The 13,004-nt window shown below is 37.4% G+C and overlaps 1 protein-coding gene across 1 annotated transcript in view; it reads right to left on the reverse strand.

The window, feature by feature from the left end:
- Positions 1–13,004, reverse strand: part of Cfap47 (cilia and flagella associated protein 47) — a 264,376-nt gene that overhangs the window by 176,731 nt on the left and 74,641 nt on the right. The window contains exons 22-24 of the mRNA XM_059250611.1: positions 12,083–12,224; positions 9,238–9,332; positions 200–359 (exon numbers count right to left, since the gene is read on the reverse strand). Of these exons, the coding sequence (XP_059106594.1) occupies positions 200–359; positions 9,238–9,332; positions 12,083–12,224 (397 nt within the window). The remainder of the gene's footprint in view (positions 1–199; positions 360–9,237; positions 9,333–12,082; positions 12,225–13,004) is intronic.

Raw genomic sequence — 13,004 nt, forward strand, 5'->3', positions numbered from 1 at the left:
CAGGTTCTATTCCCAGCCCCTACATGGCAGCTCACAATCATCTGTACCTCTAGTTCCTGAGGATCCACCACCTGTTTCTAGCATCAGCAGGCCCCAGGTATACACAAAGAATATTATACACACATATATGCAGGCAAAACACTAATACTCATAAAATAAAAATTTAAAAATATTTTTTAACAAATAGAAAAATACTTACTTGGACAGAAATGTATTGAAATAGTATATGTTTCCTCTGGTTTCAGACTTCCTATCAGTGCAGTAAATTTGAATATGCCACTTTTGAAAAGTTTGACACTTTTGCCAATATCCAAAGACCACTGAACAGTTTTTTTTGAAATATTATGTAAGACAAGATCCTGTTCATATATATACAAAAGAAAAAAATTTTAAAATTTAATAAATGCATTATAAAATTTAGTTGTTAGAAACAAGATCTGAGTATTTGATTATGGCGATATTAAAATGTCAAATAGGCAACCTAAAAGGGCTCTTAAATAATTCTATTGATAATTGACAGCAAAAATACTAAGAAAATTTGTTAGTTCATACTGACACACTAAAACAGAGAGAATACTCTTTCTTACAGAAACAAAATCTAACTACATATGTGAATGTGTTCTTTAAATTCCCTAATCCGTTGAAGATGATCACATCACTGCCAAAGTACAGTGGAGAACACAGAAACTGGAGAACAGTCATAAACCCAGCAGTTCCAATGAGTCACTGTGATGCTACATATGCTCCTCAGGTGATGTCAAATGTTCCCACTGTAACATTTCCCCACTAGACCCACAGGGAAGAAATGTGACTGTCCTCTAAATGCTGAAGAAGGCAATGCTAGGGGCTTTCCCTAAAGTTTCAGAAAGGACTATGGCTCTGGCCAATACCTTACTTATAACCAAGAAATAACTAGTGATTCAAATATCAAAATAACTGAATGAAAGTTCAATAATGTAAAATAATCTCCCATATCAGAAAGGCATTTTCAAATCTACAATACATTTCATGTCACTAAAGTTATTTTCTCAGTTGTGGGAGCCCGTTCTCGGGTTCCTCGTGGCTTTACCCAGCAGGTCCGCATAGAGGATGATTAGACCACAGGCCTAAGTGCAGGTGTCTGGGATGGTCTGCACTTGGCTGTGCTGGGGGAGGAGGTCTTTTGCTCCACCCCTTGGTGTCTCTATAAAAACCCTGGGGCAGAGCCAGTCGGGGCCCGTTGGAATAGGTTCCAGGCCCTCTCGAGGCTATCCTTTATTTTCTATCTGTTTATCTCCGCGATATTCTCCGCAATAAATCCTTCTATCTAATATTTCCTGCTGCTCGCACTCAAGAAAACTCTGGGGAACTGTGGGGGTGGTTGGGTAAACGCCCCACAGAATGGCGCCATGAACAGGGACTAAAGAAAAAAGAAAAAAAAAAGGGACTAAAGAAAAAAAGGGGGGACTAAAAAAAGGGGGGACTAAAGACAAATGAACAGGGACTAAAGACAAAGTAATAGGGACTAAAGATAAAGGAAAATAATAGTTTTATTACAGAGTTTTTGGCGAAAGTGCTGAGTTCAGCCCTGCCAGTGGATGAGGCATGCCGGTGTTATGGAAAATATATATTTTTTATATATATTGAGAGGCAGGGGTTTTATCCTCGAGAGAAAAGGAAAGCGGACTGGAAGGATGTCCGATGCTGCAGCGAAATTCTCTTCTGTCAAAATTTTCTATCTTCTATCCCTTTCTCAATTTCTATCTGTGAAAAATAAGTATAAGGCATAGGGTAGTAAAATAGTGTAGGAAAAACTTAGAAGTGTAAGGCTGTGTAGGAAAAAAAAGTAAGGCAACTAGACAGAAAAACTCTTCAATTTTCTAACTTTGGGGGCTCTGAATGCAAACTGGGGGAAAAAATCTTTCTTTGGGCTATTTGGGTAGTAAAAAAGCTCTTCTTCGAGCTTATGGGGAAGAAAGTTTCCTATGGAAGCTTTTGTCCTGGGGACAGCTGAAATGCTAAGTCCAAGTGGCAGGAGAAAGTAACTTCTCCCTGAGGCAAAAATGGGGGTGTAAGAAAGTTGCGAAGTTTTGGGAAAAGTTGGTCTTTCTCCTGGGGAAAAAAATCTTTCTCTTAAACTTAAAAGCTTTTCTTGGAAAACTTGGGAACTCTCTAAAAAGCCTTAATCTTTCTCAAAAGCTCTCTTAAACTTAAAAACTAAAGCCTTTAACTTTCTCTCAGAAGGACAAAAATTAGAATCACCTGAAGATATTAATATGGGGACCACCTGTGATTAGCTCAAAGGGAAAACAACAAACTTAAGACAGCAAAACCTCTAAGTTCTCTTTCAAGCTTTAAAAATCCTCCCTGCAATGCAGGAGGCAGGGACAAGTTCCTAAAAACCTCTTCTTAGCTCTGTCTCTTCAAGCTAGTAAAAGACAGTGGGTCAGAGTACCCTGAGGGAAATGCTTGGGAGAGTGTGGGTAAAGAGCTACAGAGAGCCCAAAAGGGCCAGAAACTTTACCTGAGAAAAGCAAAAAAGCCAAGCTTTTCAGTTACAACCGAGCTGAGGCATCAAGGGTTTTGTTTCTAAGTTGAGCATTTCAGAATGAAAAGGTGCTCCTAATGGTCCTAATGCAAAGATCCCCTGAAGCAATGCAAACTGTTAGCATTGTATCCTCGCTTCTGAGCAAAAACCCAGAGGCGACTGGCCAGCGTCTCTGAGTTGGAGTGCATTTCGGGGATACTAGGGTTCCTGCAGTGGTAAACTTCCTGAAGCACAGAGCTGAGGCAGGAAGGTGCAGGACCCAGGGGAAGATTGCCAATGAACAAAGCTAAAGCCAGTGGGAACAGCACAGTTGTCCACTTTCCTACAAGTCTCATTTGATAGGTCCACAGCTGCAAAAAAGAAATCTGAGAAAAAGCTTTCCTATCAGAGTAAGGACCTTTCTGGGAAAACAGTAAAGCTGAACTGTGTCTGAAGCAGTTGTGCTGCTGAGTCAGAATGCTGTCTGGGGAAAGAGCCCAGCCAGGGCAGAACAGAACTAGTACAGCTTTCTTTTCTGTCAGAGAAAGCACCTCTTTGAGAAAAGCTTTGTTTCAACTGACTCCAATGAGATGAGGGAGTGTAGCCCTAAGGGGTGATTGCCTCTGGCATAAGCTCTGTCCTTGAGCACCCAGACAAGCAAACACAACCCACTGGGGAACTGGGCCAGGTGAAGGCCTAATGAAACAAAATGCCTGTCTTAATGGGAGTTTAGAAATGGTAAAAACCTCCTTTGTTAGATTTTCAGTCTGTGCGCAAACCACACAGACCCTTAAAACAGAAACAGACAAAAAACTCCTACCTTCAGTAACAGGGAAAGCCGCCACTGTAGTGTCGGAAACTGTTTCTGGGGTAGAGGGGATAAACTGAGACCAAACTGGGAACTGTCTGGGAGAAAGACTCTGCAGAAACAGAAGGGACCGATTCCTCCCCAGAAAAATATGACCTGAAAAAGCTGCTAGAATTTGAGGCAGATTCGGGGGGAGAAAAAAAAGCCCCTACTTCCAAGGGCAGCTAGCAGAGGTACAGAGGCGCAGAAACTTGAAGCTCTGCATCTGGGGAAGGAAGGAACAAGCAAAATGAGAGAGATCAGTGGGAGAAAATCTCTCTGAAAGAGCTATGAAAAAACTGTGTTGTGAATGTTTTTCACTGACTGGCTAAGACAAACACAAGCCCCGAGGAAAGTTGCTATCAGAAATTGCCCACCTCAATGCGCGCTAACGAGGCAGGTGCAGTTCTGATTTGGGGGCCAGTGTCAATTAAAGGAGAGACACCTGTTAAAGCCAGCTGAGGAGAGACCAGAAACCTCCCAATGTCCCATAATTGAAAATGTAAAATGCCTGTTCAAATCTCCCGTTGCAAAAGCAAAAAACTTTGTTCAAACCTCCCGGGCAAGAATTTGTAAGCAAGTCTGGTAAAAAAGAACTTAAAAGTTGACTCTCAGACCCAAAAAGAACTATGGGAAATGACTGATATAAGGGAAATGATATAAAGGACTGATTTAAGGGACTGATACTATTATGGACTGATATAAGGGAAATGCATTCTGGGAAAGGTAGTTTTTCTGCTAAAGATGGCGACATTGCCCTGAAACACTTTTGTCAGCTCGAAAATATGTTCATGGTAAACTTTAAAATACACCTTTTAAAAGAATAAGGAGGAAAATCATCTAAGAGTTTTAAGTGTCAGTTCCAATAAAACATTGAAAGGATATGCAACTAGGCACTTCGCGGTTTGTGGGTTGGTAAAATGCCTTATTTACCCTAATAGCTGTGCAAAGTTTTTACGGTAGTTGGATGACAGAAAGCTACCTATAAGAGCAAACAAGCCACTTTAAAATCCTTAAAACAAGGGAGAGCAGTTTATACACTGAACGTTGTCTTAGATATGAAAAAACTTATGTGAAATTAAAAGTTATTTACCTCTTGAACAAAGAACCTGCAATGAGTGATTCCTTTGCAAATCTAATTAAGGGGATAAGAAACAGGCATTCAAAAAAATGACTGCTTTATAGATGGGAAACAAACTTCAGAAAAGCTGTCTTGCAAGAGTTGCTTCACCTGAAAGTTCCTTATAAGAAATCAATGCTAAATATCACAGCTGCTAATAACATCAGGAGTTAAAGCTAATGAAATGAAAATACTAAATCCTGGAAATGCTTTTTCTCAAAGTAAGCTAATGAAGGATATGTTTCATGAAAGAACATTTATGTTCTTGACTCCTTTGAATAGTAACAGTTTTGGTTAAAACACTGGAACTAACAACAATCCAGTCAAAATGTTTCAACAATTCCAAGATGCTATTCCACAAAAGCAAGCTGCCATGCTTTGTGGGCCATATTAGAGCTCACGCCAATCTTCCTGGTCCTTTAGCTGAGGGTAATGAGAAATAGAAAGATCCCTGCTCGGGATTGTGGAAGGGTACTAGTCCTGTGTTAATATGGGGTCTAGGACATGTTTGTGTTTTTTCACAAGAGGAGAATGAAGCTCGGTGTTTACCGGAGCGTCTGGTAAGAAGCGTGGAACTAAGGAAAAAGTCAGCTCCAATGACGTTCCTATAAAGGAACCAGAATGAAAGTGGCTCGATTAGTGTTTCTGAGGTTTTGTCACTGGTTGATGCAAACAGTGAGGAAATAGAGTTCGGAGCTGTGCCACTTTTGGCTTTACTAGCTCCTTTGGAAAAATACTTTATATCACCTAATAGCTGTGCGGTATTTGGCAAAGACCTTACAGCAGCTAAATATGGTAATTTCACCCTCAGTATGAAATGAAGTTTTTTCGGTAGAGCAAACCAAGAGTACTGCTATAATAGAAATGTTTGTCTGAATTGAAGTACTTAGGGGAACTATTATGAATTTGGGTGAAGGGACAGACTCTAGTTAAACACCGTCTACCGCTGACAGTGCATCTCTGCTGGGTCCGGAACGGCTGAGAGAACTGGCAACTTTGGAGTGTGGCATCATCCTGGGAAGGTTACAGTCCCCTAGCAACAACTATCACAATTCTATAACAACACTCACTAAATCCCAGTGTTTTATAACAAAGCTGACTATAAACTCTAAACGTTAGCAATGATGTACGTACTTCCTGTCTAGTTAAGAATCTTTTTAATAGAGATAGTGATAATAATTAAGAGTAAGAAATAGAAGAAGATGAAAATAAGATATGTAAGTTTATAAAAATTCTCTTGTTAGATCTGTGTTAAAAAATCTTTAGGTGTTTGCTAAGTTAAATATATGCTAATGGTAGCCCTATATAAGTTTGTAAAATAGATCTATAGAGTTCCTTTAAGAATATAAGCTTGCAAGAAGTATCTAAGGTAGTCTTAAGACATGTAGTGATAAGCTTGTAAGAAAAGATGTTAGCTGTAAATGTAAGTTTAAATAAGAATAAGATGGAATGAATATAAGAAATATATAAGTAATAAGAAATATATTTGCTAAAGTAGTTCTATAGTTTCCTTAAGGAGTATAAATAAGTAGATGTTAATACGTTATGTGAGTTTGTAAAATGTAGATGTTGAATGTGAGTCTAAATGCTTTGCAAGGCAAAAGGTTATATGTGAGTTTGTGAAAAAGTGTAAATGCTAAGTGAGTCTATGCTTAATGTATATGATGAAAAAACCTGAGATACAGAGTTAGTGTCCTAGGAGACTGCAAAGCAGGCAGTCTGAGTGGTTTTTCAAAAGCTCCAGAAGCCACTAAGAAGCTAAGAACGGCGGACGCCAGAACTAGCACAAGGCATCCGCAGCTGAGATTCATGGAAAATCAACGCAACACAGAAAAACCTGAGCTAACATCAAAAACAGTGCGGTTTAGACTACTACTGTACCTAAAAAGGTCTGTCTGTGAGAACAAAAGTTGCAGAGACGCTTGTTTGAAATAAAATTGTTAACGACAAAAAGTTTTGGTTGAAAACCATCTCTTCATATTTGGAAGTGAAAGCCTGATACTAGAATTTATTTGTTTGAACTTTTTGAACTTAAAATGAGATAAAACTACAAAAAGATTTTGGTTATGGATTTCTTCATATTTGGAAGGCTCGTACCAGAATTTATCATTTGAATTTTGGGACTTAAGAAATGAAATGAATAGTAGAGATTTCATTACAATGGAACAATTTTGAGTTTACTTATAGTAATGACCTAGAACTGTTTTCTGGAATTGGGTTAAAAATGGAACTGTTTAAATGAAGAAATTTATTATTTCTACCTAGAATCAAGATGCAGTTTTGTGTATGCATATATGCTTTATTAATTGGTGATTCATGAATTGTTTTGTGGAACTGTTTATGTAAAAATGAAATTACTTACAGAACTGGTTTTGTGTTACAAATAGAACTGTTTAAATGGAAAAGTTTGGGTTTTCTAACCAGGCTTGAGATTTTGCTTAAATTATAAAGAAAAGGTGGAGAGTTAATATTCCTTAGTCTAATTTCAAAAGTTGTTTGAGTGGATTAATGTCATGTTTTTGTTAGTAAGAAATGCAAATAGGGTATACTAAAAGACTACTTTTAAAGTATAAAGAGTTTTATTAAGAAACTGCTTTTGGATGTTTTGCTAAGTTTTCAAAGTGTTAATGGTTAGATTGAGAAGACTGCTTTTCAATATGGGTTTGTAGGAATTGTATGAGTTTCTTCTAACTAGGTTTGAGGTTTTCTTTAAAAAATTATAAAGAAAAGGAGGAGTTATGAGGTTGAATTATGTTTGCAGAACCCTATTGATATTAATGCACCCTGGTTTTGTGGAGTTAAGGAAATATTTAAGTTTGATGTGAATACATTGAAGTTTTTCCTATGTTCTGTTAACAAGAAAATTCAAATGATTGAGTTAAAGTTGTAAGATGGAGAAAATTGTTAACTATATATAGCACCATATATGCTAATTCAAATGGTTCTGTTAAGAGTTTGCTTTGAGTTGTAAGACAGAATTGTGGCTATGTATAGCAATGTTTATGTTAACCTGTTAATGGTAATGATGAAGCTAAGGGATTCTTTAAGTTTGTAGTTGCCTTAAGAGTTTTTGGCTTAGAAAGGGCTTGAGGCAGCTAAGACTGCTGTAGTCACCTTGGACCTAATTCAAAAGAGAAATGCCATCTATATCATCCTCTACTCCCATATTGGGAGGTGTAACAGCTATGGAGATTGCTGTAAGCCATTATTAGTTATTTTTTTTATATATTAAGAAAGGGGGACCTGTGGGAGCCCGTTCTCGGGTTCCTCGTGGCTTTACCCAGCAGGTCTGAATAGAGGATGATTAGACCACGGGCCTAAGTGCAGGTGTCTGGGATGGTCTGCACTTGGCTGTGCTGGGGGAGGAGGTCTCTTGCTCCACCCCTTGGCGTCTCTATAAAAACCCTGGGGCAGAGACAGTCGGGGCCCGTTGGAATAGGTTCCAGGCCCTCTCGAGGCTATCCTTTATTTTCTATCTGTTTATCTCCGCGATATTCTCCGCAATAAATCCTTCTATCTAATATTTCCTGCTGCTCGCACTCAAGAAAACTCTGGGGAACTGTGGGGGTGGTTGGGTAAACGCCCCACACTCAGTTCCACATGAGATTTGTGTGTGTATGTGTGTGTGTGTGTGTGTGTGTGTGTGTGTATATATATATATATATATATATATGGTTTATTAAAAGAAATTTTACTGTATTTTTATACTCTTCATCTAAAATATCTATTTTAATTTCAGCAGAGGTGTTTTATTAATCCACATCTCTTAATTTCATACATTCTATTTTTATCAAAGCAATGTTAAATATTTTCCTTATGTACTTTATCACCAGTGATAAAGATATTCAACAGAAATGATTGTAGGAATAATAATACACTAGACATGAAAGGTCAGAGGAATAAAACTTCCAAAGAGATATATATGATGTTCTTTCTTAAACGTTTCTTTTTTTCTTCTAGATATAGTTCTAATTGGGAGATGCAGTGATGCACAGTAAGAAAAAAAATAGTAGAATGATGGATAAGTTACTTTATTATATAACAGCATTTTTTTTTACTATTTAAGACTGCTTCTTGTCATATATATATATGGAATATATTTGACAATAATTCAAATTATATATCTATGTATGTAGATAAAGTAAGTCATTATATGTATGCTTGAATTAAAAAGAAAATTTCTGAGTACCAATGAGGAGGCTGAGTCGGTAAAGTCACTTGCAGCACAAGCCTAGTGACCTAATTCAACCCCCAGAATTCAGTAAGGGAAAAGAGAACCAGTTCTAAAAAGTTATCCTCTGACCCCACACACATGCCATGACATGCATGCCCACATAGACACATCATGAACTGATAGATACAGAAATAAAATTTAAGAAGTTACTTTAAGGGGAGCTCAGAAGATGGTTCAAAGGGTAAAGTGTTTGTACAGCAAACAAGGTAATATGACTTGAAATGTCCAGAACCTAACAAATGGCCAGATGTCATCATGCTTATCTATAATCCTGTGCTCCTACAGTGAGATAGGAAGTATGACAGGAAAATCCCCAAAAGACCATGGGCCAACTTGCTAGGCTCAAGCAGCTATAAACTCACACATTCAAGCACATGGTACTGACACATATCATACCCCCCAAAAAAGTACATCTGAAAATTACAATAATAGGCAATAGGTCACTCTTTCAAATAATCAATTCAGTAAATGAAAACTAAAAAAATTACAAAATAATTATGAATTATGAAGTGTATTAATTATCTATATACCTGAATTCTTGTGATCTCCTTACTATGCTGAAGTTCATATAATGGGATTTTGAAGACAAATTCAGTACTGGATAATTTCAATGGTGCTCGCAATACTTTAAAAGTAAAGATATTGATAAAATATTAATAAACAGAATGTGAACACTATTTAGTAGTATATTTTCCAAAATGAAATAACAAAAAAATTAATGTTTCTGTTTTATACTCCTAGTCAAAAAGTAAAATTCCATTTCAAACAATTCTAAGATATGTTGGTTTCCATATTTACAAATTTTCATTTTATAAAATTTATTAGCAATGAATTACATGAAAAACAAGACAATAACCATGAAATAGTAAAAATCATAAACTCAATATTGAAATAAGAAAGGACAAACATAATACCAGAAGATGGAAAGATCTCCCATGCTCATGGATCAGTAGGACTAAGGTAATAAAAATGGCCATCTTACCAAAAACAATCTATAGATTCAATGCAATCCCAATCAAAATTCCAACACAATTCTTTACAAACTTTGAAAGAACAATACACATCTTCATATAAAAAACAAAACCCAAGAATAACTAAAATAATCTTGTACAATAAAGGAATGTCCAGAGGTATCACTGTCCCTGACTTCAAGCTCTACTATAGAGCTATAGTAATAAAAACAGCATGGTATTGGCATAAAAACAGACAGGTAGATTAATGGAATCAAATCAAAGACCCTGACTTAAATCCACACACCTGTGGACAACTGATTTTTGATGAAGAAGCCAAAATTTTTCAATGTAAAAAATGAAAGCATATTCAACAAATGGTACTGGCATAACTGAATGTTGAAAAATATAGAATTCACATAGATCCATAGCTATCACAATGTACAAAACTCAAGTCCAAGTGGATCAGAGACCTCAATATACATCCAGGTACACTGAACCTGATAGAAGAGAAAATGGGAAAGAGCCTCGAATGTATTGGCACAGGAGACAACTTCCTAAATAGAATACCAGTAGCACAAACACTGAGATCAACAATTAATAAATGGAACTTCATGAAACTGAGAAGCTTCTGTAAGACAAAGGACATGGTAAGTAAGACAAAATGGCAGCCTACAGAATGGGAAAATATCTTCACCAACCCTACATCTGACACAGGACTGATATCCTAACTATATAAAGAACTCAAGAAACTAGATACCAAAAAGACAAATAATCCAATTAAAAACAGGGTGCAGATCTAAACAGAGAACTCTAAACAGAAGAAGCTATAATGGCTGAGAGACACTTAAAGAATTGTTCAACATCCTTAGCCATCAGGATTCTGAGATTCCACCATACACCAGTCAGAATGGCTACGATCAAACACACTAGTAATAGCTTATGGTGATGGGGATTTGGAGCAAAGGGAACACTCCTCCATTGTCGGTGGGAGTGCAAACTTGTACAGCCACTTTGGAAATCAACATGGCCGTTTCTCAGAAAATTGGTAATCAGTCTACCTCAAGACTCAGCTATACCAATCTTGGACATATATCCAAAGCATGCTCAGTCATTCAACAAGGACACTTGCTCACCTATGTTCATAAAAGCATTATTTGTAATATCCAGAACTGAAAAAAAACTTAGACGACCCTCAAATAAAGAACAGATAAAGAAAATGTGGTACATGTACACAACAGAGTATTACTCAGATGTTAAAAACAATGACATCAGGAAATTTGAAGGCAAATGGAGGGAACTAGAAAAAAATCATCCTGAGTGAGGTAACCAAGACCCAGAAAGACAAACATGGTATGTACTCACTCATAAATTGATACTAGCTGTAATGGAAAGGCTAACCATGCTACAATCCACAGCCCCAGAGAGGCTAGGTAACAAGGAGGGCTCAAAGGGGGACAGGGATGCATAGATTTCTCTAGGAAGGGGAAACAGAAGAGATCTCCTGGGTAAACTGGGGGCTGGCAGGGATAGGAACATGAGGGATTAGGTTGGGGGGTAAGTAGAGGGGGAATGTAGTTAAAGAGACATCTTGATGGGAAGGGTATTTTGAGGTCAGGTAGAAACCTGGTACAAGGGATACTCCCAGGAATCTACAAGGATGATCCCAGCTAAGACTCCTAGCAATAGTGGACAGGTAGACTGAATTGGTCATCGCCTATAATCAGATTGGTAACTACCCCAATTGTCATCAGAGTGACTAATGGAAATAGATGCAGACATCCACAGTCAAGCACTTGGCTGAGCTCAGGAAATCCTGTTGAAGAGAGGGAGGAAGGATGTACTAGCCAGGGTGGGTCAAGAACATCACAAGGGAACCCACAGAAACAACTAAGCTGGGGTCATAGGAGCTCACAGACTCTGGACTGACAGCTAGGAAGCCTATATCGGACCATCCTAGGCCCTCTACATGTATGTGACAATTGTGTAGCTTGGTCTACTTGTGGGACTCCTAGTGGTGGAAACAGGGCCTGGCCCTAATGCTTTGGCTGGTTTCCAGGAACCAAATCCTCCTACTGGGTTGCCTTGCCCAGCCTTAATACAAGGGGAGGAGTTAAATCCTACCTCAATTTGGTATGTCATGCTTTGTTGACACCCAGGAGAGGCCTGCCCCTTTCTGATCAGAAACAGAGGGGGCAGGAGGTTGAGGAATAGGAGGAGATGAGGAAGGGGAAACTGTGGTGGAGATATAAAATAAATGACTAAGTTTAATTAATAAAAAAAAAAGAAATTGAGTGGTGACTTTATTTTCTAATACTCCATATTTTGAAAACTAAGAATGATACTATGATTTTTCTTTACTTTTAGATGATGTTAAGTGTAAATCTTTGACCGACACACATCAACTGACTTTCATATTACACACCAGTAGCTTGAACAAAACACGGTGGAATAAGTGGTGACACTCTTGGCATCAAAATCTTTTTCTTAGACGAATATTCGCAGTACAGTTCTGAAGCCTTAAAGGAATTAATATGTACAGGAAAGCTAAAGTCATATGTCGCTACCTGTCAAAATAAAAAACACAAAAATTACTTATAACTTTGAGGATTTTGATACTGTTGATTCATCAAAATTACCTTTTTCAAACTAAAATTATCTTATGGCATTGAACCTACATTTATTTAATAAAGTAAAGGCTATATTATTCACTATGTCAAAAATAAGTCTCTAAAACCATCAGGTAAATTGCTTTTAAAATGCTTATTTATTAAAAACGAACCAGCCAGGTGGTGGCACATGCCTTTAATCCCAGCACTCAGGAGGCAGAGGCAAGCAGATCTCCGTGAGTTTGAGGCCAGCCTGGTCTACAGAGCAAGATCCAGGAGTAAACTAACTAAATATATATAAATATAATTTGCTTTCATATTTCACACATAAAGAAAAAATACAACAGAATGTGTTTCATCTTATTTCTTTGGGAACTTCTTATCTAGACTTCAGAGACCAGTTACATTTTCTTTCTTCTCTTTCTCTGCTTCTGATTGAACTGCTGTTTTCCATTTGCAAATTGAAATAAATCAACATTCTATAATATATGCCCAAACATGACTGACAGTCAACCCTTTGTAACCATAAGACATGGCTCTAGGACATAATTTATAGTCTTCCCATTCCTAAATGTGAACAGTAAAATGAGAGGATGCATATTCAAATCCCATATACAAATAATTTGTATATAATTTGCACAACACAGTCATATACATTTGATATTTTTCTTTTATGTAAGAGGTGTTTTGACTGCATATATGTATGTACAACACATATGTTCCTAGTGCCCACAGAGG

This window comes from Peromyscus eremicus, chromosome X (genome assembly GCF_949786415.1).
Source record: "Peromyscus eremicus chromosome X, PerEre_H2_v1, whole genome shotgun sequence".
Classification (NCBI taxonomy): domain Eukaryota; kingdom Metazoa; phylum Chordata; class Mammalia; order Rodentia; family Cricetidae; genus Peromyscus; species Peromyscus eremicus.